This window comes from Dryas octopetala, chromosome 3 (assembly GCF_963921425.1).
Source record: "Dryas octopetala chromosome 3, drDryOcto1.1, whole genome shotgun sequence".
NCBI lineage: Eukaryota > Viridiplantae > Streptophyta > Magnoliopsida > Rosales > Rosaceae > Dryas > Dryas octopetala.
The window spans coordinates 28346871-28372901 of NC_141368.1; the positions used below are offsets into that span (position 1 = coordinate 28346871).

The following is a 26031-nucleotide window of genomic DNA, read 5'->3' on the forward strand; positions in this document are numbered from 1 at the left end:
GTTGGTCTGATGTAGAATTTAACTTCTAGTTGAATTTATTTAAGATCTTTTGTAATTTCCACTAAAAACTAAGGTGGCGAAATGATGTAATTATTTTACTATGTGATATTTTATAATTAATTGTAAGAATGCGATTTATTATTCACTTGATTTTATTTAATTTTTTCAATGTCTATTTTGATTCATGGATGACTTTGAGAGGAGCATTTTAGAAGTTAGTGGGTGTATTAAAATATTTCTAATTGAACAATAATGGTTAATCAAGAGAATAATGATGTAAAAAAAAAAAAAGAACCAATATTCGCAGCATTTAAACAATGTTGCAAGCTGAGTAATATATAACAACATTTGCAATCTAATATCTTAGCAACATTTATTATATGTTATGAATAATATTTGTGGGGGATGTAAGACCTCTTTTGCAATGTTAAAAATATGTTGTGAATGGAACTTTTGCAACATTATCCAACTGTTATAAAAGTCAATATCCAACGATGAAAAAATGTTATAAAATATCATTTGCAGCATTTCTGAATAACATGAAATAAACGTTGCAAAAACAAGGTGTCTTTTGCAACGTCTCAATATACAATGTTTAATAAAACGCTGCAAAATATCATTTGCGGCATTTATTGAATGCTGCAAATGAGTACTTTTCTTGTAGTGATCCAAGGCCCTAGCTAGTATAGATTACCTACTTTTACTTAATTTGTTTCTCCACTTTGATTGGGTAGATTCATCTCACCCGAGTAAAACAAGTCCATAATACATCATCAATTAAGAAAAAAAAATGGAAGAAAGAAGAAAAAAAACACAAGTTAATGGAGCTTCTTAATTAATTCTATACAAAGTTAAATTTTTCTTCAATATTGTAAAGCTTTATTATTCTGAATTGATGAATACTATTGATGTACATCAGACCTTTTTATACAAATAGACAAGAAACATGATCCTAAGTATTAGCCTAGACTAGCTGCCTAATTTAATATGAATCCTAAATCAATGCAATATATGCAGTAAAGGAAAGGAAATATAAATGGCTATTGTACATCAGTAAATCAAGGAGATCTCTGATTTTGCTCCTGTTGTCTAGTTGACTTTACTCTCCTCAACACTCCCCCTCAAGTTGGAATGTATGTTGATAATTCCCAACTTGCCAAGTAAAGTCATAAATTGTGACGAACTTAATGCTTTGGTGAAGATATCTGCTGGCTGCTGAAATGTAGGGATGCGTGCAGTTTTGATCATGCCTTCTTGAATCTTCTCCCGGATGAGATGACAATCAATTTCTATATGCTTTGTTCTTTCATGAAAAACTGGATTTGAAGCAATATGCAGAGCAGCTTGATTGTCACAATATAATTTGACAGGATGTGAATGTGTGATTCTCAAGTCTTGCAATATGTATTTTAACCAAGTAATTTCAGAACATGTAGCAGCCATGGACCGGTACTCTGCTTCTGCACTGGATCGTGACACTATGGTTTGCTTCTTGGTTTTCCAAGAAACTAAGGATCGTCCAAGAAATATGCAGTATCCAGTGACAGACCTTCTTGTGTCTGGGCATCTAGCCCAATCTGCATCACAAAAAGCATTTAGCTGTATCTGACTTGTGGCAGAGAGAAAAATTCCTTGGCCAGGGGTGTTCTTAATGTAACGGAGAACACGATGAGCAGCCTCTAGATGTGGGACGCGTGGCTTGTCCATAAACTGGCTTAGGATATGAACTGAATATACAAGATCTGGACGTGTAATTGTTAAATAAATGAGTCGTCCTACAAGCCGACGATATGAGGAAGGATCATTGATACAATCACCATCAGATCGACTAAGAGAGATATTTTGTTCCATTGGAAATGAGGCTGGTTTGGCACCGAGATAGCCTGCATCTTCAAGAATCTCAAGAGCATATTTTCTTTGTGAGAGCACTATCCCTTTGTTGGATCGAGCAACCTCAATTCCTAAGAAATACTTCAGTGAACCAAGATCTTTCAATTTGAACTGCTGCTTTAGAAATGATTTGGTTGCCTCTATATCTTGCAAATTGTTACCTGCCAAAATAACATCATCTACATAGACAAGGACAGCAGTAAAGTTACCATCTCGGGATTGGACAAATAAGGAATAATCAGCTTTGGATTGTTGAAATCCTGCTTGTTTCAGTGACGAGGAGAGCTTGAGAAACCATTGTCGGGATGCTTGTTTGAGCCCGTACAAGGATTTGTGAAGTTTGCAAACCCGAGTCTCCCCCTTTCGTCCGAAACCGGGTGGTAGAGTCATGTAAACATCTTCATTAAGATCACCATGGAGAAATGCATTATTAACATCAAGCTGGTGAAGATGCCAGTTCTGGGTAGCAGCGATGGCAAGGAGAAGACGAATGGTGACATGCTTGGCAACAGGGGCAAAAGTTTCCCGATAATCCAATCCTTCAATCTGACTATAGCCCTTAGCAACAAGACGGGCTTTGTAACGGTCAACAGATCCATCCGGTTTGAGTTTAATCTTATAAACCCACTTGCAACCGATAGGTTTCTTCCCAGGAGGTAATGATTGGAGTGACCAAGTGCCATTAGCTTCAAGGGCAGTAAGTTCTTGTTGCATGGCATGGCGCCATTTGGGATCCTTAACAGCCTGTAAAAAAGAACGAGGTTCTGTCTCGATAGAAAGAGCTATGGTAAAAGCACGATGTGAGGAAGATAAACGATCATAGGAAAGAACATGAGAAAGGGGATAAGGAATACCTGGAGATTGAACCACGGCCGAGTTAGATGATGGGGAGGAACGAGAAGGAAGAGTAATACCAACTTGATATTCATTGAGATAACCGGGCGTTTGTGTGGCACGTGTGGGTCGAGTAGATGTAGGAGCCGCAGGCGGAGAGGGTGAATGAATAGGCATGGTAGTGGTGGTAGGTGGAGAAGGGATAGGTGCGCGAGGTATGATAGTGTCGCTGGTAGAAGCAGATGATCCAGCGGGAACTGGAGAGGAGATGGATTGAGTATGATCATCATTGCTGAGACCGGAAACGGAAAGAGGAGGAACAACTGGTGATTGAGCAATGTCAGGGGGATTGATATGAGCTGTTGCTTGAGCAGTGTCAGCTGAACTTGAATGAGGAGAATTCTCCGAAAATAGTTGTCACGCCCCGAAACCCGGGTACGTAACAGAGGCACCTATCTTGAGAATACCAGAGACTACAACAACCAATCCCCCGGTGTTATAATCCCAAATATCCACAAAATAGGTTAAGCCTTTTGGTTTAGTAAAAATGGGTTGGATCAGAGTGCTTGAGTTTGCAGCGGAAAATTTATTCAGAAATAATTAATTTATAATTAAACCAACCCTCGGAGCTACTATTGTTTAGAGTAACTTCAAAGAAACTGTTTATATAGACTCGATAATTTAAAAGTAGACAACCCAAGGACTCAGTGTATATACAAGATATGACCAAGGGTATATAAAGATAGTAAAAGGACACCAAGGACCTGCCCAAGGAAATATACTGACTAAACAGGAACACAGGAGTTGACAAGCTCGAGACCGCACCACCACCCCTCAATCGAGGCCGTCAAAGTCCACACGCGCAGCACCTGAGAGGGAGAAAAACAACAATGTAGGGGTGAGCATCACATACGTTCATTGCTCCCCCTCAGGGAACTCCCTGCTAGGTTTGAAAAATAGTTTGAGATAATTTAAAATCCAATGCACAACACAAACCAGTTGTCAAGCTTTGTAAAACTAGTAACATGCTCATACAGTTTTCAAAATACAGTTTTCCGGGCCCAAGTTCAGAATCATACCTGTTGACCAGCCGTTAGGGCTAACTACCCTCTCACAAAAACATAACAAAGTCCTGCAGTCATTTGACCGGGACAGGGTAGCGAAAGTGGCCATTTCATGGTTGTACCGCCTAGACTGGCCTCCCAAGAAGGACAATCGACCAGTCCGTCCGTACAACCCCTCATGAGGTTTTGGGGATCGAAACCCAGGGTCTACCGTAAGGGACCTTTCACTCTCAAGTCAAACACAATAACAATCTCACGAGAATATGCATAACAGTCATCATTCTCATCATCATAAAACCAAGCAGATATGCCAATCAAAAACATGCATCTTTATCACACAGTATTTATTATATAGTACATGCAGGAAATCCACTAGTCAGAGTGTGTTGTCCCCCTACCTAGCGTCCAAAGCTTTTGCCTGTTTTCGAGTACAAATCACAATTTGCCACGTCGCAACGATCTCCTTTAGGTAACTGGAGTTCCTAGTTTGACAACAACTGGTGTTAAAAACGGTCTTCACGTAAATCGATGACCTTGTCTGTTAAGACCAGGTATAATTCAGAGGTTTGGCACTAGCGTAACTGCTAGGCTTCTCTGAATTCTTAATCCGATATGACCTTGCACCCCGAGGCAAACAGTCATGTCAGACCGTGTGGTTTCTATATCCATTTTAATTTATTGTCGAGGAGGTTGATCAGATATGAACCTACAACGTGACCAGGTCAGTGCATGGGGAAACTGAGGGAGCTCTGGCTCAGTACCCAACGCCTGTATGCTCATGGACTGACCTTAGTCATCACGTTATTTGGTTACCACTGATATGGCCTCAATATTTATTAAGTTCATTTGATAACAACAGTTAAACAGCGTTCCGTCTATAACCACAACTTAAATAACTGCAGATTAAATAAGCTGGGTTAAGGGTATACCTGTTGAAGACTTCCCACGGGCAAAGTCTCGGTACTACTAGACTTGCTAAGTAACAAGATTAAAAGAACCTAATTAACAAGAGATTAATTTAACAAAATTTTAGCAGAAGTTCGACAGGGATCAAGAAATTACCTATGGAGCTCAGAAATGATTTTTTTAAAACTTCACCAAAACATAGCCTTCACACTACTAGAATTGAAGAGCTCGTCGCCACGATCGCGTAGGCGAAATCGGATCGTCGATCGGAGCTCCAGAACTCAAGATAAACTCAAAACAAGATTGAAGAAGAGAGAGAAAGGAGGAGAGAGGAGAGAGAAGCTCTCTCTTGGGAAGCGTGCGGCTGAAATGGGATGAAAATCAGCTGGGATGTGCGGCACTATTTATAGGGAGAGAGAGTGAGTCAACTCGGTTGACTCATCCGAGTTGACTGGGTTGACTCAAGTCAACCGTCACAAAATGGGCCAATGGGGAAGTGACACGTGGCATGTGTACTAACACTTGGCTGCACATGCAGCCATCAGATCTTGCTGCCATGCAGCGATGGACGCTCCAGATCGTGCCACGTGGCGCGATCTGGTGATTTCCTATTTTATTTTCTTTTTCCTATATTCCCCAACTTCAAAAATTAATTAAAAATAGCTCGGGACTCAGAAAAATATCCCGAAAAATACTACGGACTCGTATCGACTAGTACTAATTAACTATGAGGTCAAATTACCAATTTTCCCTTTAAAAAAATTCGAAAATTTCAAGCTCCACAAACTAAGAAAATTTAGGAAATTTATAAAATAATCTCCCGGACTCGGAATAATACGAGACTTGCACCGTTGGGTTCGTGAGTAAAATTACTACCTTTTAAAGTTCTAACTTGGGTCAAAACCCTAGTCAAAGCTGGTCAAACAATTTAAAGCTCAAGGTGAAAAGAAATTAGATTTTCCAAGAAATAAATTCTATAAAACCTTTTTTGAAAATACGGAAAAATCACAAAATAAATTTGAAAATTTCCGGGTCTCACAATAGTTCTTGTGGTGGTGGGAAAACAGGAGTAGGAACTGCAGCGGAAGAAGATAAAGGAAAAATATGTTCATAAAAGAGAACATCACGAGAGACAAAAACTTTACCCGAGGTGAGATCATACATGCGATAACCTTTTTGACCATAGGGATAGCCAAGAAAAAGACATCGGGTGGCTCGTGCATCGAACTTGGTGGGACGATAATGATGTGTAGAGGCAAAACAGAGACACCCAAACACCCGCAAATGATCATAGGTAGGTGACTTATGAAAAAGCATCTCATATGGTGTCTTACCTTTTAAAAGGGGTGTTGGTGTACGATTGATGAGATAAGTTGCGGTTAGAATGGCATCTCCCCAGAATTGTTTTGGAAGGTTAGCCTGAAAGAGTAATGCACGAGCCACATTGAGAAGATGACGATGTTTCCTCTCGGCTACCCCATTTTGTTGCGGGGTAGAAACACAACTGGTTTGGTGATAAATCCCTTTTTCAGAATAAAATTTGGCCAATGTGAACTCAGGGCCATTATCACTGCGAAGAATTTTAACTTTAGTAGAAAACTGTGTTTCAACAAGGTTAATGAAAGAAGTGAGAAAATAAGATGTATCAGATTTAGAATGCATCAAATAGACCCAAGTGCAACGAGTATAATCATCAACTATAGTGAGAAAATATCGCGCCCCATTGATGGAAGGGACATGATACCCTCCCCAAATATCAACATGTAATAACTCGAATGGTGAATGAGTATGAATAGAACTAATTGGAAATTGAGAGCGAGTTTGTTTAGCCAATGGGCAAATCAAGCAATCCTTAACATCACAAAAATGAATATTTGGAATAATTTTGGAAAGTAAACGAAAGTTCTTATTGGAAAGATGGCCAAGATGTTGATGCCAAAGCTGAGAAGGCGGGTTGGCTGCCACAATTGCCGCATTGCACTCAGTTTTCTGCAAGGTATCAAGATAGTATAGTCCTCCTTGCTTAGTTCCCATCCCAATCATCCTCCCCGATCGTTGGTCCTGAATCATACAAGTATTATGAGCAAAGAGTGTGAAATAATGAGAATGTTGTGAAATTTTGCTAATAGAGATCAAGTTCAATTGGAATGAAGGAACACAAAGAACGTTATGGAGGACAAAGTGTGGTGAGAATTGAACACTCCCAATATGTGTAATGGCAGCAAGAGCACCATTTGGAAGATGCACAAATCGGTTAGTAACAGGGAAACTAGTAGTAAGACATGTAACTGAACAAACCATATGATCAGTGGCTCCACTATCAAGGATCCAACGTGTGGTTTTGCCACAAACAGAAGCACAAATGCTGTTACCTGAAAGATTACTCATGGTGGAAGAGGTACCAACATGGTTAGCCATAGGATTCGACTGAGTATTACCAAGAATTGTCATGAGATTGTGATACTGCTCCGGTGTGAGTGTGAGAGATGAAAGAGGTGGTGGTGCTGCTGTGTTGGCATCAGCATGATTGGCTTTGGTCCCAGATTTTGCCCCAAGGTGTTGACCTTCTGTAATTTTCGGCAAACATCAATTGTGTGCCCTTTCCAGCCACAAAAATCACACTTGAGATGAGATCGACAAGTCTCGGAGGTATGCCCAATCTTGTCGCAGCGATCACATTTAAGATGAGGATTTTTCGGTGCAAAATTCCTTCCAGACCCACGAGAATTGTCCCTGACAGCAAAGGCAGTGGCTTCGGGTGCATTATTTTTCCCTGTAAAAACTGATCGTTGTTTCTCATCTTGGAGAATGAGTGAATGTGCCCGGTTGACAGTTGGAAGTGGATCCATGAGTAGTATTTGTCCACGTACTGCAGCATATGTTTCATTAAGACCTATGAGAAACTTCATGGTCTTCTGATTTTGTTGAAATTGCAGTACTTCTTTCACGGTGCCACAGTTGCAGCTTGGGATAGAACACAGAGAGTCTCGTTCATCCCATAATCCCTTGAGCTTTGTATAGTAGGCGCTGATCGTCATGCCATCTTGGATGCAATCATGAATGGCTTGTTCAATATGGAATAGGTGAACGCTATTGACACGTGAGAAGCGTTCCTTGAGTTCAGTCCAGATATCAGAGGCAAGCTCATTGTATATGACACTAGCACGGATGTCTTGTGAAATTGAGTTAAGAAGCCAAGATTTCACAAGATTGTTACAACGGGTCCATTGTTGTAGCTCGATGATTGAAGTCTGCGGTGGCTGCTTAATTGTGCCATTGATGAGACCTTCTTTGTTTTTGGTGCTAAGCGCCATAATCATGGCTCTGCTCCATGTGCCGTAATTGTCGTCGTTCAGCAACTGCGTAACAAGAACAGCACCGGGTTGATCTGAGTGGTGGAGGTATAGGGGATCGTTTGGATTTTCATATTGGTTCTCAAGCTTGGCTGAGGATTTGGAATTGGTCTGATGTGTGAATGAGTTATCTCCTTGTGTCATGGTTACTGACAGAAGGATGGAGAAAGTGGCTGTGATGGGCTACTGGAGTTTTTTTTTTTTGTTATCAGGAGCGATGGTGCTCTGATACCATGTAAAGCTTTATTATTCTGAATTGATGAATACTATTGATGTACATCAGACCTTTTTATACAAATAGACAAGAAACATGATCCTAAGTATTAGCCTAGACTAGCTGCCTAATTTAATATGAATCCTAAATCAATGCAATATATGCAGTAAAGGAAAGGAAATATAAATGGCTATTGTACAGCAGTAAATCAAGGAGATCTCTGATTTTGCTCCTGTTGTCTAGTTGACTTTACTCTCCTCAACAAATATATATCATATAAAAAGGGAGAGAGAGAGAGATGAAGAAAGAGAAGCAATATTAGAAAAAGAGAGGGGAAGATAGAGAGCAAAGCATAATGGCAAAAGTGCAAAGACTATGAATAGAAGAAACGGTGTCATTTTATTGAAACACAGCTAAAAAAAAAACAAATCAACCTATGTAAGTTTAGTGGAGGAATTGTTCCAGACCAAATAAAAGATAAAAGTAGAGGAATATTGTACTGAGACTGGATAGGATCCGGATTTGTTGATATAAAACGAAAACGTGTTAAAAGAGATAAAAATAAGAGTAAAAATATTTTGAAAGTTTATAAAGGGCAAATTTGGAAATATAAATAAAAAATATAAGAAAAACATTTTAAAAAAAAAAAGTTGTGCAACTAGAAAAAATGGGAGTGCGAAAATTGCCTCCCTTTTATATGGGTCAATATATCCCTTTTACTTAGAATGGGTCCATATCAAATGAGAAAAGAGCATGGGGCACTTGACATAAAATAGGGGAGGTCCCTTGACTCAATGATAGGACCTATGTTTATGTAAATCAAAAGGGACCTATAGGCAAGGCACCATGACCAATAACATTGGAAGTATAAAACACCATAAATTGGAAGACCCATTAAATATAGAATGATGGGTACGTAGCTACCTCGGCCCGCACTCACTTAATTAGGGGATCAAATGCTTCCATTGCCTCCTTCCATTTGGCCAAAGATTCTTAGATCCAAGCCTCCTTCCATTGCATTCTTAGATCCTTCCATTTGGTCAGAGATTCTTGAATCTAAACATCTGTTAGCTCTTTGAACATCTCTCCTATTACCAGGAGTGATAGCTCATATGTTGAACACACGCATGTCCCAATTTTTACCTTTAACTAAACTCTAGGAGCTTAACCTTATAATATAGTTAAAGCATAGCAACTGAGTGTATAAAACAATTGTGGCGTCTCAAGTCTAGGGACCAGTTGTATTATCAAGACTTAATGAATTCCTGTTGACGGGTGAGTAATACTCTATGTTGACAGGTATTCGTTCAGACGGTCACGTTCAGTACATGTAAATCATTGTTGAGCTTAATTTATATACATATTTTATCCTTAAAATCATATATTTTTGTCTATGTCTTTGAGCATTTTTAGTGTTTTAAATTCTTATTTTTATTATTTAATTAATTAGTGGGTTTTATTAGTTTTTGTCTTAATTCCTAGATTTTAATAAGTTTTATTTAACTGTCTATTAGATTTTATTTTTTTTAATTAGTTTATTTTAATTTTGTAGGCTTAATTAAAGAAAATGAAAACAAAAGCCCAAAGCCCAAAACAAATAAAGGAAGAAGAACAAGCCCAGCCCAAGTGGAGAGATTGAAGCCTAAAAGAGGAAGCAGCCGGCCCAGCCCAATGGGAGGCGAAGAGTCACTCGCCACTTCCGCCCAAATTAAATTCCTTTGATTAATATTGGCTCCAGCCAATACAATGACGACACGTGGCATTCTCCATTTTTTTCCCTTCCACCTCCAGTCGCAACTCCTTCACTTGATTTGTAACGACCCGACCCAAAGTTGACTTTTAAAATAAATGGGCCTTTGATTTTTGACTTTGGGTCCGTTAGATAGGTCTCGAGTTCACGAGTTCGTAGACACGCGGCACGCGTCAATCGGAGTTACAGTTTGAAAGATATGGGCGTTTGAATCAAGGGGCAATTTCGTAAAATGGACAAATTGGGTTTAAAAATCAGATTTTTTTTAGAACTCTCTCTCTCTCTCTAGAATCTTCTCTCTCTCCTTTTTTTTTATTCTCTCTCCTCTCTCCCCGGTTTTGGGCTCTCTCTCCCTCGCGTCTCTGTTCTCTCTCGCCTCTCACCCTTGCTGCGCCTGTCACCGGCGCGTGGCGGCGCGTCCGGCGGCAGCTAGGCTGGGTGTTTGGCCCAGGTTGCTCGTCGTCACTCTCTCTCTCTTCTCCTAGTCTCGGATCACCCAGAAATCGCGCAGAAACCGAGAATCCAGTTTTCGCCCGTTTAGAGCTCCGGCGTTGACTCGCCGTTTCCGGCGTCTTCGCAGCCCAGCTCCGGCCCTGGAAACTTCCTCTCGTCGAGCCGAGCACGGTGGTGTGCTCCGATTGTCCACCCGACGCTCCACGACGGCAGATCGAGGTTGAGAAGGCCAGCGGCTTCCGCTGCCGATTCCGGCGTTTCCGGCGATAAATGGCCATCGATCCAGTTGACAAAATCGATCCTCTAGGTACGGGTAATCTTTCCCTTAAGGTGTTGATGTTCAATTTTGAGATTTTAGAGATTCGAATTTTTGGGTTTATGTCTGTTTTGAATATCTTGAAATCGGACTCAAATTTGTGATGGTTAAGTGCAATTGAAGGTTCTATTATATGATTAAGATTGTTTGGAGTTGAATTTGGATGTTTTTAGGTTGTGCTGCCGCTGCCACCGACGGCTCCGCCACTTGTGGCGGTGAGTTGGGTGGTTTTTCTTGTTTATCAGCCTCCCCAGGACTTTTAGAGGCCAACCCTAGGGTTTGTTTACGTATGGGTGAGTAATGTGTGTAATTTGGGGCTGGGTAGCCACCGTGCGTGGTGGTTACCGCCCATTTCGGTCATTGAACGGCCAAATTCTGAAACCTGAATATTTAAATATTGGCTGTCTGGTCTTAACAGGTACAGGGGCTTGGGAAATATCATTCCCGATGCCGTTATGCTGCCGGATTTGGTGTCCGAGCAATGGCACCGTGAAGGGTATTTTAGTCTTTCGCGTGGTTTAATTGTCTGTTTTATAGATTTGCCGCTTTACGCTAGAGAAGATTAGGTGTAGGATTTGAATTGGGAGAATGAATTGACGAGGATTTGAGGTGAAGGAATTATTTGGGAATTATGGAGTTTCTTAGAGGAGAGTCACCAAATTAAAGAAAGATTGTTTATAGTCAAGATTAATGATTGATGATTAGGCAGTTATTATATACAAAATGATCAAATTAATTATTGAGGAAATGTTAGTATGTTTCGAGTGACAGACAAGTGATGGTTTATAAACGGGGATCAAATTCGGAAGGATTCGGCAGAGTTCAGAGAAATTTTGGGAAAAATGTTGTGAGTTGGAAATGCGAGTACGGATTGGACGAGCCTGCTCGTACGGAGAGACCCCTCCGTATGAGATTGTGGCTAGGATATGAGCCTGCTCGTACGGAGAGACCCCTCCGTATGAGATTGTGGCTAGGATACGAGCCTGCTTGTACGGAGAGACCCCTCCGTATGAGATTGTGGCTAGGATACAAGCCTGCTCGTACGGAGAGACCCCTCCGTACGAGATTGTGGCTAGGATACGAGCCTGCTCGTACGGAGAGACCCCTCCGTACGAGATTGTGGCTAAAATACGAGCCTGCTCGTACGGAGAGACCCCTCCGTATGAGATTGTGGCTAGGATACGAGCCTGCTCGTACGGAGAGACCCCTCCGTACGAGATTGTGGCTAGGATACGAGCCTGCTCGTACGGAGAGACCCCTCCGTACGAGATTGTGGCTAGGATACGAGCCTGCTCGTACGGAGAGACCCCTCCGTACGAGATTGTGGCTAGGATACGAGCCTGCTCGTACGGAGAGACCCCTCCGTATGAGATTGTGGCTAGGATACGAGCCTGCTTGTACGGAGAGACCCCTCCGTATGAGATTGTGGCTAGGATATGAGCCTGCTTGTATGGAGAGACCCCTCCATACGGGATTGTGGCCAGGATACAAGCCTGCTCGTGCGGAAGGGTCATCCGTACGAGATTGTGGCTAGGATTTGAGCCTGCCCGAGTGCGGGATTGTGGCCAGGACATTGTCTACAGTACAGGTACGAGAATGATGTGAGTTTTAAAAATAAGTGTTTCGAGATATTAGCTTCCAAGGATAAATTCAGTTCAGAGTTTGACTTAAGGCTGAGGGGATTTAAAAATGGTTTTGAAAGGAGATTTTTGAAAGTAGTTATAAAGCTGGAGGATTTCCAAGAAACGAAGTGTGTGAAATTAGATAGATGGTTGTTTGGTTGCTTGTATTGCATTTGTTTGCTAGGACTTGGTAAAGTCTAGGCTTGAATCGTGAGGATGGAAATGATAGTGTCTATGCATTGAGGTTATTAATTAGGACGTGTTTGATTGAGGTTGAGGTTAATGGTCGATAGTTAGGCAATTGACTTGTCAAAGTATAATTGTTATTATTGATGAGATTTGATGTGAAATTGAGATATTTTGATTTTCTTGATGCTTGGATGTGGTGTAGGATTTGTGTTTTGCAGGATAAGCAGGCTGAGGAAGCAGTGGGGAGAAGACGAGGCAGTGGGACCCAGAAAGATTTATTTAATTGCTTTTACTCAGTGGTTTGTTTAAAATGTTTATGACAGAATTATATTTACTTATGTTGTTGTGCATGGCTCAAAAGTAAGAGAAAATAGATTTAACAGTTTGATGTTCAGTATTTTCATGGGCCCGAGGTTCGGGGCGTTTCATGATTACTCTCATTTCTCTCACCCATGTGAGCCACTTCCAAGTTGCAAGCCGCAAGCCGGTCCCTCTTCTCTTTCTCTCTCTCTCACGTTCTTCAAAGCAGTCGCATTTCCATTTCCCAGCCGCAAGCCACACTTCATTAATCATCTCTTCCTCCAACCAGCAGGCGACACGTGGCACCTCTTGCAGCTGTGCACAGCCTTTCTCCAGCGTTTTCCTTCCGCATTTCTCCTTTCACAAATATCCTCTCTTAGTCAATCAGCATGCGACATGTGGCAGAAATCTCAGATATTTCCAGCCTTGCACCAAATTTTGTGCTGATCCTTGTCCATCACTAGCCCTAGTATTTGCCTATATAAGGAAGCATTCAGCCCCTTTACCACAATCTTTTACTCTACAATTTAATTTTCTGCCTTTTCTAGTATTCTTTTAGGATTTCTCTCTCAAGCCATTTGGCTATGATGTTTGGGAGAGAATAGAAATGTAATGTTCTTGCATTTTAATTAATGAAATTTTAATATTATGTCTCTCTTCTCTCTTCTCCTAATCTTTTATTTACTTTATGCCTTTTATTTTATGTAGTTCTTTATTTTATGGTTAACTTTAATATTATGTCTCTCTTCTCTCTTCTCCTAATCTTTTATTTACTTTATGCCTTTTATTTTATGTAGTTATTTACTTTATTGTTAGTAGTGTTATTTATTTTATTGTTCTTTAAATTTCATGTTCATTTATTTATTTCTTTACTTTTATTTAAGATATAAGCTCAAGAGTGGTCACTAAACCCCCTTACCAAGGTAAGGGGGAAGCACCACCATGCACATTATTAAATGAGATCTTTATGTTAATTTTTCCCTTGTTTAAGATCCTACAAGCTTTAGATTTTGATATTAAAATGAGAAAGAGATCCTCTTTCACCCATAATGTCATATATTATGGGTAGTTAGATCCTCTTTCCACATTTTAGCTTTACGGTTAATCTTTTAAAACACAAACCTTTTTGAACTCTAGTTGTTCCTTAGTTTTGGTTCACTTGAGTTGCTTTAAATTTGTACTTTCTAAGAAAAATCAAGATCTACCATATAAATCTTCCATTTTTGTGCTTAATTCATATTTATCTTTATAAAAGGGCATCAAGTGATTCTTGGGTGCCCTCCTTTTTGGAAAAATTACTAAAAATCTCATTCAATATGTTCATAAGTGGTGTGGAACCCTAACCTTGGTTCTTATACCATTGTTTAGCTTCTATAACCAAAAAGTTGTTATTTTTCTTTCTAGATTTAATATTTAATTTCTTACACCTATATTTACTTTATTCTCTTTTCATCTACTTATTTGCTTTTTAATTTAGTTGCATTTTATTTTAAGTTGCCTCACAAACCAAAAAAATTTCCAAACTAGGTTAGTTTTAAATTTACTTAAGTTTAAGTTTAGTGTATCATTTTTCATCACTCCTTGAGGTTCAACCTCGTTAATATACTACTAGACTCGTATATTTGCGAGTAAATAAAATTTTACAACAAGTTTTTGGCGCCGTTGCCGGGGAGTGTTTTGATGCACTAGTTTAGGCTTTTTGTTAGTTTAAATCTTCCACTAGTTTTCATTTATTTTGCTTTTCTAAACAAAAAAATAAAAAAACAAAACAAAACAAAACAATAAAATAAAATTTAAAAAAAAAATTCGAATTTTCCTTTAATTTGTATTTTTTAAGTTTCCTTGTTCTTTTTCCCACTTTTATAAGTGCCAAAAAAATAAAAAATAAAAATTTTTCTTTACACTTTCTTGCATCTCTTCTCTTGTAGGTGCCAAGAAAAGAAAGAAAAAAAAATTATATATTTATAGTTTACCATTTATAGTTTATTTTTTATTCTAGTGGTCTTCTTTATTTTGTGCTTGTGATAAATATAAATTCTTGTTTTTATTTAGCATATTTATAGTTTTCTCTTTCTTTATAGTTTCCATAACTAGTATCTAGCATCATCTTTTATTTTCTTTACCATTAGTTTTGTCTTCTTTGGCATCTAATTTTAAAAACAAAATTATATATATAGTAGCATATTTATTTCTTTGTTGTCTTTAGGTTGTTGCATCTAGTTTCAATTGTTGAATTTTTCTTCTTGCTTTTATTTATTGTTAAAAAAAAAAAAAATCAAATATTTTTGTCATTTAGTATAATTTGGTTAGATCTTATTTATTGTTGTGTTGTGCATCTTATCCATTGCAACATTAGATAAGGTAATTTCTATTTCCTCTTATTTCATTTCTCTTTTCCTATTTTCATCTCTTGTTTATTTTTATTTTAGTTCTATTTCCCTTTCTCCTTTTGTTGTAGTTTTAGTATTTATTCTAGTATTTTCTTTTTAGTGCTTGCATTGGGGAGAAGTTTGCAAAGGTGTGGTCATCAAGAAAGGGGAATTGCTAGCAAAAGTTTGGTTGCCTTCTCCTAGTGTGTTGTGGCCAATGTCACCACACTAGTGGTATACTCTAAACTTTTTCTTTTTAAAGCTTTCTTGAGTGGTGTTTTCCTTACTTGTGCAATTTCAACTTCCATATATCTTTGTTTTGTTGGTTGTTGCATCTTCAATTAGCATTCTTGCATAATCAACTAGTAAGGGCATTCACCCCCAACAAGATAAGGATTGGATTTAATCACCAAGTCCTTGCCCACCTAGGCTAACCATCTCTTGCATTTTTTAATCCCAAACTCAATTTAATTAAAATCAAGTAGACATTGGCCAAAGGGTTCACAAAGCTCATAGGACCCTCTTGGAAGGAGTCAATTAGTGGATACTCCGGTGAGTGTTTTTGAAAGTACAATGTCTAGAAAGGTTCTTTAAGGTTGCAATCATCTTGATGCTTAAAGGGGACTGGTTTTTAAGAGAGACCGTCTGTGACTCCTCCACTGCCTCCGGAACCGGCCTGGTTGTATTTTTGAGAATCTTATATCGGTACGCCACTAATTTGCTTTAAAAGAGAGGAGGAGCTTGTCTAGTGCTTAATCAAGATTAGGATTGTCTAAAAGACACCTCCCAAGGCTAAATCAAAAATAATTAAATTGCTTGTCTGGATTAACTCCTTGTTTTGTGATTTTGTTTAGTTGTGTTTGCTTTGTTTGTTAGTTTGTCCATATTTTCGTTTAAAAAAGGGTAGTTAATTAATTAATTAAAAAAATTAAAAAAATTAAAAAAAAAAGTTTTTGAAATTCTTTTCTTAAAAGCCGTCTAGTGTATGCTTGGTCGCTGTTCATTGAATCACGATTTAGCACCTTTTGACCTTGAACTTGAGAGAACACTTAGACATTTAAAGAAAAGAATTGAATCGATAATTGAAATGGGTGAAAACATTGAAATTCGTCCGTTAAGAGAGTATTTTGCTCTCATCATCCTTACCATCACATCAAACTTAGATGTCATTGCGGCCATGGAAGCTGACATACTCCCAAAATTCCTACTTATCTCTTCCATAACCTTCACTTTCACCCTACGACCATGATCTGAAACACTTGGAGTACTTTGTGTGTGTCTTCCTTGTTGGTCACTTGGTTGTGTAAATGATAAATCATACTCTTCCAACCCTTCAGAGTGTGATTCCATATTCCTATCAACATTATTCAGATTCACATTTTCACCAAAATCATTGTCCACACCACGTTTATGATCAATGTTTGCATCCTCGCGTCTAATTTCCTCTTCATCATCATCATCATTACCAACATTTGCACCAATAGCATGTTCTCTTCCATATATCTCTCCCAATATATAGTACAATGGAAATGACTTACCATACAATCCACTTGCCTCCTTTCTTGTCTACAATTACCACATATCATAGAACATAAAATCAATAATTCATAAGAAAATATTAGCAATATTGAATAGGATATGTGTAGATTTACCTTGACCCATTCATCATATACACTTTTCTGACAAACCACGGATTTTGAGATTAAACTCCACATCATTCAATTGTTGCCCTCCTACCACAGATTGGATCGAGAGGACCCGTACACACATGTTAAAGAATTCATTGAAATTTGCTCAACCTCTAGATACTAAAATTTTCCCGATGAGTCCGTACGTCTCCGTTTATTCCCATTTTCGGTTAAGGACAAAGCGAAAGCTTGGTTGAACTCCCAACCCCCCGATTCCATCACTTCATGGGATCAACTTATTAAAAAAAATTTGTTAAAATTCTTTCCAATGTCTAGGACTAACGCGCTTAGGAGAGACATTTCGGAGTTTAGACAAAAAGACGATGAGCAGTTTTATGAGAGTTGGGAGCGATTCAAGGATTTAATTTTGAGATGTCATCACCATGGTTTCGAGACGTGGCATTTGGTGCAATACTTTTACAACGGTTTAACTCAAATAAATCGCAATATGGTAGAGTCCATGAATGGGGGTGCGTTTTTAAATCTTGGGGAAGAGCAAGCCTATAATTTTTTTGAAAAATTATCCAAAAATTCTCATTAATGGGATTTCTCCAACCCACATGATAGACAAGCCAAAGAACCAAAGCGTGGGGGGATGTATGAAGTGAGAGGCGATGTAGACTTAGGGTCTAAGATTGAGAGCCTAACGAGAAAGGTAGAGCCCTTGGCCTTGAGTCAAACCATGAGTGTCGTTAACCATGTCCAAAATGAGGTTTGTTCTCATTGTGCTAGCCCGATGCATAATGTCCAAGCGTGTCCTTCCTTGTATACTTTTTCCGAGAGTAATGTTGAGTATGCGAATGCCCTTAACAATTTTAGGAAGCCGTTTGTGAATCAAGGTACCTTTTCCGAGACCTACAACCCCAATTGGAAGAATCACCCAAATTTTTCTTGGAGACAAGGCCAACCCCAAACACATTTAGGAGGAAATTCAATGCCAAACAATTCATTATGTCCTCCTAATCCCTCATATTCTCATGTTTCCTATGTTCCTCATCCCACTCCACAAAGTGTTGGCCCACAACAAAATTCATCATCACCCTTAGAGGACACACTCCAAAAGTTCATGCAATTGACCGGTCAAGCCTTTGTTGAGGTTAAAGCTTCTACCCACCAAAATACACAAGTCATTGCAAAGCTAGAACATCAAATTGGTCAATTAGCTAACATTGTGGGGGAGAGAGAGAAGGGAAAATTTTCAAGTCAACCCATTCCTAATCCAAATGGTCAATTTCATATTGATGCATCTAGTTAATCCAATACTCATGAGCATGTCAAGTTCATCACAACCCTTAGGTCGGGTAAGCAAATTGATAATAAGGTTCAAATGCCCAATTTGGAAAAAGAAAAGGATGAAAATGAAAAAAATGAAACAAATAGATTAGGTGGTCTAGAGCCTAATGTTGATCACATTATCAAGTCAAAAGAAAAAGAGCCTTTAATTGTTGATTCTTCTCTAACTTTTGTCCCCAAAGCCCCATTTCCTCATAGGTTGGCTAAGACAAAGAAAAATGCACAATTTAATGACATCCTAGAAGTGTTCAAGCAAGTCCATATCAATATTCCCTTCTTAGATGCCATCAAAGAAGTGCCTTTTTATGTCAAATTTTTGAAAGACCTTTGCACCATAAAAAGGAGAACCAACGTTCCAAAGCAAGCCTTTCTCACCGAGCAAGTTAGTTCAATTATCGAGCATCGAATTCCGGTTAAGTACAAGGATCTCGGTTGTCCTACCATTGCATGCACGATAGGAACTCATCATATAGGAAGAGCATTGCTAGATTTAGGAGCAAGCGTGAACCTTTTACCATACTCCGTTTATGTGCAACTTGGTTTAGGAGAGATGAAACCAACCTTGGTGACTCTTTCTTTAGCAGATAGGTCGGTTAAAATTCCTAAGGGAATGGTGGAAGATGTTTTGGTCAAAGTGAATGAGTTTTATTTTCCCGTGGATTTCATTGTACTTGACACCCAACCCGTGACCAATGTTTGTGATCAAATTCCGGTAATTTTAGGACGTCTATTCCTTGCCACCGCAAATGCCCAAATTAATTGTAGGAATGGAGTCATGAATTTGTCGTTTGGGAACTTAACTATGGATCTTAATATTTTTAACATAAGTCACCAATCACAAGAGGGTGAGGATAGCATTTGTTAGGTTAATTTAATCGAACAAATAGTGGTAAACTCTTTCCATAGAGATAGTGTTAAGGACCCTCTAGAAGCATGCTTAGCCCACTTTGGTTGTAACTTTGATTTTAATGAAGCCATAGAAGAAGTCAATGCACTTTTGGACTCCACACCTATCATGAACACCACCAATTAGAAACCAAGGGTAGAACCTCTTCCTCTTTCCAAAAATCCTCCACTTCCTTCCACTGTTGAGCCACCCAAGCTAGATCTCAAACCATTACCTGATAACCTCAAGTATGTGTTTTTAGGATCTTCTGATACCTTGCCCGTGATCATAGCCTCCGATTTAAATAATGAGCAAGAATGCAAGCTTGTGAAAATTTTGAGGGAACATAAGGAAGCCATAGGTTGGTCCATTGCTGACATTAAAGGCATTTCTCCATCCATTGTCATGCATAGATCCACTTAGAGGATAATACCAAGACTTCTCGTGAGCCCCAAAGATGTTTAAATCTTGCCATAAAGGAAGTAGTGAGGAGTGAGGTTTTGAAATTGTTAGATGTTGGTGTCATTTGCCTCATTTCCGATAGTCATTGGGTGAGCCCTGTCCAAGTTGTTCCAAAGAAGTCTGGCATCACCGTTGTGAAAAATGATGACAATGAATTGATTCCCACATGAGTGCAAACCGGTTGACGTGTGTGCATAGATTATAGGAAATTGAATGCCGTCACTAAAAAAGATCACTTCCCTCTTCCTTTCATTGACCAAATGCTTGAGAGATTAGCCGGTCATGCCTATTATTGCTTTCTTGATGGCTATTCTGGGTACAACCAAATCCCCATTGCACCCGAGGACCAAGAAAAGACCACCTTCATTTGCCCATTTGGTACTTTCGCTTACCATCGCATGCCTTTTGGGTTATGTAACGCACCCGCCACCTTTCAAAGGTGCAAGATTTCTATTTTCTCCGACATGGTAGAGCGGTTTCTTGAGGTTTTTATGGATGATTTTTCGGTCTTTGGGTCTTCTTTTGATGAATGTTTGCACCATCTTTTATTGATTTTAATTCGTTGCAAGGAGAAAAATCTTGTTTTAAATTGGGAAAAATGTCACTTCATGGTCAAAAAGGGTATTGTATTGGGGCATATCATTTCTTCTAAGGGAATTGAGGTTGATAAGGCTAAAGTTGATCTAATTTCTAATCTTTCACCTCCACGTACTATTAAGGAAATTAAATCTTTCTTAGGACATGCCGGTTTTTATCGAAGATTCATCAAAGATTTTAGCAAAATTTCACGTCCCTTGTGCAATTTACTTGCCAAGGATTTCTCTTTTGTCTTTGATGATGATTGTATCCGTGCCTTTGATAAACTTAAATCTTTGTTGACCTCCGCTCCCATCATTAGACCTCCCGTGTGGAGTGAACCCTTTGAGATTATGTATGATGCTTCTGATTACGCCATAGGTGCTGTTTTGGGACAACGAATTGGTAGGTTGCCCCATGTCATTTGTTATGCAAGCAAGACTCTCACTAATGCTCAACTTAACTACTCCACCACTGAAAAAGAACTTTTGGCGGTTGTCTTTGCGTTAGACAAGTTTAGGTCTTACCTTTTAGGCACAAAGGTTATTGTTTATTCTGATTATGCGGCTTTAAAATACCTTTTGTCTAAAAAAGATGTTAAACCCCGACTAATCCGTTGGATCCTCTTACTCCAAGAATTTGACATTGAAATCCGTGACAAAAGGGGTCCGAAAATGTAGTTGCCGATCATCTTTCTAGATTGATAGTTGAGTCATGTGAGGAGTCCATTCCTATCACTGAGACATTTCCTGATGAGCAACTTATGCTTGTTTCCCAAACACCATGGTATGCGGATATTGTGAATTTCCTTGTCACTAATAAGATGCCTTCCCATTGGACCAAGCAAGATAGATCTAAGTTTCTAGCTAGGGTCAAGCATTATTTTTGGGATGATCTTTACTTGTACAAATATTGCCCTGATCAAATCATTAGGAGATGTGTCCCGAATAGTGAGCAATCCAATATCATTTCTTTTTGTCATGACCATGCTTGTGGAGGCCACTTTAGTGCTAAGAAAACCGCCGCCAAGATCCTTCAATATGGTTTCTATTGGCCTTCCTTTTTTCGTGATGCCTATGTGTATTGCCAATCTTGTGAGAGATGCCAAAAGTTAGGGAGTCTCACTAGGAGAAACATGATGCCTTTGAACCCAATACTTGTTGTCGAAATTAATCTTTGATGTTTGGGGCATTGATTTTATGGGACCCTTTCCTAATTCCTTTGGCAATTTGTACATACTTGTGGGTGTGGATTTTGTGTCCAAGTGGGTAGAGGCAATTGCATGTAAAACCAATGACCATAGGGTAGTGCTTCGTTTCTTGAAGGAAAACATTTTCACTCGATTTGGGACCCCACGCACTATCATTAGTGATGGTGGGAAACATTTTTGTAATAAGCCAGTTGAACATTTAATGAAAAATAATGGCGTCACCCATCGAGTTGCCACCCCATTATGGCGTCAAGAATGAAAAAAATTGCATTCTTTGTTGGCTTTGTGCACTATCATTAGTGATGGTGGGAAACATTTTTGTAATAAGCCATTTGAATTTTGATGGCTTTAGTGACATTTATGTATTACGTTTTGGTTTATATATTTAATTTCATGAATTTCTTTTTAATTAATTATTGTGTTTGTAATGAATAATATATAGGTTAATTTATGTATTTCATGGTTAATATTTTTTTTGGAGGATTTGCAAGTTTTAATAACGCTTTATAGATGTCTTTGTTTCTCTTTAGGGACACTCATTTGAACGATTAAGGACACTCTGTAGATGTCCTAAAATAGATATAACGACGCTCAATTTAAGGATTTATAACACTTTTTATATGTCATGATATTTATATAAGATCACTTTTTACGAGATTTCATGACGCTTAAAGAATGTTATATAATAGTTTTGATGACGCTTTTTCTGCGTCATAATTGTAGACTTACACCCACATAGAGTATGCTTTTGAGAAGCGTCCTAAAATGTCAAAGATGACGTAGAAACAACGTCATCAAAGCCTATTTTTGTAGTAGTGAGTGAAGAGGATCCTAGTATGGATGATTGTGTAACAATCTTTTTCCTATTTTCACCTTTATTTTATCTTTTAGTTTGAGAAATCTGTTGACTTGATACTCCAAGGAATAGAATGACTCATTACTCACTTCATTTGATGGATTTATAACTGGTTTATCATTTAAGGAAGGTTTAATGAATTCACTTTTATTGTATTGCTTCCTTCACTGAATTTTAAAGCAAGGGTTTAAATTTCTATTTCATGAATTTATTTTTAAACTTACAAACTCACCACTTATGCAAGCTCCTGTTGGTTGTATTTGTTTATTTAAAAATAAAAATTTTACTCTAATTTTTAGATAACTATCTGTGTTGATTAAGCTTTACATTGATCATTGACTTTGGGATGACTTTATCTCAAGGTTGGTGATCAATGTGGCGCTGCCACATGCTCAAAGTGACAGCCCTAATTTGGGGTGTGACACAATGGTATCTATAATATGAAAACAATATTTTGGTGAAGTATGTACGTAACACCAAATAGTGGCTAGCTTATGACGTATAATAGTAGAGATATAGTCTCTTTCTGTAGGACGTTTGTTTTCATCATCAAACAAACGCATAATTATTATTGCTTTTTTTCACTTTCTGATCACATTTTCGAAAGAGTTTAATACTTTGGAGTATATAATCACCAGTCGGGATCAAAACATTAAAAAACAATAAATAAAATAAGTTGACTGTAACACACATTTTATTAGAATTTAAATAATATGCTAATTCAACCAACCAAATCCAATTACGTACATATCCCACTTTCTTTTTGACTCCTTTCACATTACACATTTAAACACACATATAGACATATAGTGTGTGGTGTTCATAGTCTTAACATAACTAAACCCTCAAACTTCATCACCACTCCAGTTGTTCTTCATCTTGGGACCTGTAGGGCCTTCTTCCCCTAGTACTTCATTTGGTAGGCTCTTTACGAAACTCCCAAAGGCAGATTTGAGCTTTCCAGGCAAAAGTTTCTCTACCTTTTTTATTTCATCCGCAATATCATAACTTATTGTTGGACCCCATTCCCTCGAGTAGTTCAGCCATGGTGGCTCAGTAATAGCGGAGCCCAAATACTTGGCTGCAATTAGTAAAGGCCTTAGTCCAGTGTCCAGTACCATTTTACTCTTGGCAGTATCATTCCTTATTCCTATTCTTCCATTCCCTTGCAGAACAAGTCCTGGCTTGGGATACAAGGCATGGCCATGCAAAGATGCATAGGCCACGGGTTTGTTGCCATTTTGAAACTCAAGCTCGGAAGCGTCCACCCATATGCCCCCACTGTGCTGAGAGAAGAAGACCCTCCACAGTTCCCCAGTGAAATTGCTGACTCTTAGGGTCACATGCTCCCAATCACCAACATGCTCACCTATCTTCCCTAATGAAATATTGACAAACTCAACTTTGGCCCTTGCAGGCCCATTGAAAGGGTAGAAGACCCATATAGCTATGTCGGTGAATGTTGAGCCCAACATGGGTTTAATGTGTACATAAACCTGAGAGTCGAGTAGATCTCCCTTTTTCACTCTTTCTTTGGCCCCACCATCCACGGGTAGGTCCAACCAATAGGAACCATCATTTGAGCCACCTTGGGGAAGGTTGGAGCCACTCGGGTCGATTGGGACGGGTTTTGATATTTCTTCTTTGCTGTAGAGAAGCGCCCCATTGGTGAAAAACCAACCCACCGAAGAAGGAAGGTATACTTCATCCGGATGGAAGTATATGAATGGAGAGTAAGCTTGAAGTAATGCCTCAATTTGAGTTAGGTTGGGCATAGAAGCCGTAGAAAGTTTATTCTTCAAACAAGGCATAGAAGGAGTAGATGTAGCATTACCATGTTGGGCTATGAATGTGCCAACGCGGACACCCACAGCTTGGGCTCCCCTACTGCTGGGTCTGAGACTATATACATTGAATCCGTTGGCATCAATAGTAGCTGCTGGTCCCCAGATCCAGGAGTCAGGCTCGCAGTGGTCAGTGAGGTCGGATCGAATGCACCTGATTTTATCAAGGGATGGCTTCTCAGGCGAGGTAGTGACAACAATGCCTAGGGCTTCATAACCATCTTGGGGTGTGGGTAACCAGAAGTAGCCATTACCCTCTTTCTGTATGTTGAAGGACTCACTACTCCACACCAGAGTGTAATCAATTGGTTTCTGTAAAGCTCCAGGTAAGGAGGGGAAGGCAGCAAGGGCCCATCCGGAAAGGGGCTTGTTGTTGGGCTGGCTGTAGCAACCAAGCATATAGAATCCTTGGGGTAGGGGCGAAGGTTCGAAGAAGGTTGCCCCAAGGTTGTCTGGTCCCCCCTCGTGGGTAGCCCAAACTTTGTCGAAAGATGATATCTGACACACTTGTAATCCTCCCAGATCGATGATTCCACTTGCGAACCCATCACCTGCAACATGCATCCACCCATATATCATCATCAATCATGTTATGTCCAGGTCACATTTATATATACGTACATTTGAAATTAATAAACTGATCAAAGATGATCAATGAAATCATCAAACTAATGTTATAAGATCCATCCATCCATCGAGTGTACACATACTTACCAGGTGGCCAAGTGGGTAATGGAGAGGGAAGCTTGAATGTGGTTTCGATCGGCAAAGCCTTACTTTTCTTGGAAACATTCCTTGTTGAAGGTGAGAGAGCAAGGCAATTTCCCATTGTTGAGTACTTGAATGCTGATGTCTTCAAAGAAAGGCACAAGGTAGAATAAAGCAGATGGAAGAAGAAGAAGAAAAAGCATATTCTGTTAAGTTATAAATGTCATAGACAACAAAGACAATTAATGGGCATAAAAAGGACCACGAACCAGCCTGGCCTTGGAGTTGGATATATGTGATAGATATGTATGTATGTGTCGTGCAAGCAAGCCAATTTGGCTTTAAGTACATGCTTCCAAACATTAATTGTTCAACTTCTCTTCTACACCAAGCTGCTTTCTTAAGAGGGATTATCGTGTACGAGAGAGAGAGAGAGAGAGTACTCCATCGATCAGCATCCAAGGAGTGTAATTTCGATTTCGAGGAAATTTTCGATGGAATTTGGCTTTAAGTACATGCTTCCAAACATTAATTGTTCAACTTCTCTTCTACACCAAGCTGCTTTCTTAAGAGGGATTATCGTGTACGAGAGGCTCTGAGAGAGAGAGAGTACTCCATCGATCAGTATCCAAGGAGTGTAATTTCGATTTCGAGGAAATTTTCGATGGAAATTTTCGCAGAAATTTCGATTAAAATTTCGATTTCGATTTCGATAAAATTAGACAAAAACGACGTAAATTACTATCAAAATACGGAAATTTTGAATGAAACTTGACCATATGTTTATTTAACATACTATCTACTACATAGATAAAAAATATTGAAGAAACCAAATATATAGTAGGTTTCATGTGATATAAGGTGAATATAATGCGCGCTGAATGCAAATACTATTAGAAAAATGGGTCACTGATTAATAATGATATAAATAACACCTCATACCCTAAACCCTAAACTATATACCCTCTATATACCATATATCATGTAAGGCTATAACCCTCCATATACCCTAGACCATGTAAGGCTATACCCTCTATATACCCTATAAGGTTATACTCTCTATATACCCTATACCGTATATTATTAAATTTACTCAACCCTACCTCCAAAACCATAAACCATCAACAATAAACCACTCCCTAAACCCTAAATTATATTAAACTTATATACTTACAAACTTATATAAAATTATAAACTTAAATACTCCATAGTGATATTTAGTTTATAAACTTATATAAAATTACTAAA

At 38.8% G+C, this 26031-nt stretch overlaps 1 protein-coding gene, 1 long non-coding RNA gene, 1 other non-coding gene and 2 pseudogenes across 3 annotated transcripts; 1 reads left to right on the forward strand and 4 right to left on the reverse strand.

Moving 5' to 3' along the window:
• Positions 1-3142: 3142 nt before the first annotated feature.
• On the reverse strand, positions 3143-5049 carry LOC147292265 (uncharacterized). Its single transcript, XR_015121460.1, has 4 exons — positions 4851-5049; positions 4718-4763; positions 4187-4270; positions 3143-3593 (listed from the first exon to the last, which is right to left on the reverse strand). It is a non-coding gene; the product is annotated as an uncharacterized LOC147292265 (long non-coding RNA).
• Positions 5050-6717: 1668 nt separating this feature from the next.
• Positions 6718-8191, reverse strand: LOC147292266 (uncharacterized; annotated as a pseudogene).
• A 9040-nt stretch (positions 8192-17231) lies between these two features.
• Positions 17232-17338, reverse strand: LOC147292267 (small nucleolar RNA R71). Its single transcript, XR_015121571.1, has one exon. It is a non-coding gene; the product is annotated as a small nucleolar RNA R71 (small nucleolar RNA).
• Positions 17339-17543: 205 nt separating this feature from the next.
• LOC147292268 (uncharacterized) lies at positions 17544-21634 on the forward strand (annotated as a pseudogene).
• A 1283-nt stretch (positions 21635-22917) lies between these two features.
• On the reverse strand, positions 22918-24977 carry LOC147292269 (hypothetical protein At1g04090-like). The gene is made up of 2 exons (XM_086237287.1): positions 24790-24977; positions 22918-24626 (listed from the first exon to the last, which is right to left on the reverse strand). Exons 1-2 carry the CDS (start codon positions 24902-24904, stop codon positions 23077-23079), a joined length of 1665 nt encoding a protein of 554 aa, XP_086093413.1. The 5' UTR covers positions 24905-24977; the 3' UTR covers positions 22918-23076.
• Positions 24978-26031: the final 1054 nt, after the last annotated feature.

Excerpts from the sequence above, each read along its gene's own strand:
- LOC147292269 (XM_086237287.1), bottom strand. The coding sequence starts at position 24,904 with ATGGGAAATTGCCTTGCTCTCTCACCTTCAACAAGGAATGTTTCCAAG. Across the intron at positions 24,627-24,789 it reads ATTACCCACTTGGCCACCTG|GTGATGGGTTCGCAAGTGGA; the intron begins GTAAGTATGTGT and ends TGCATGTTGCAG.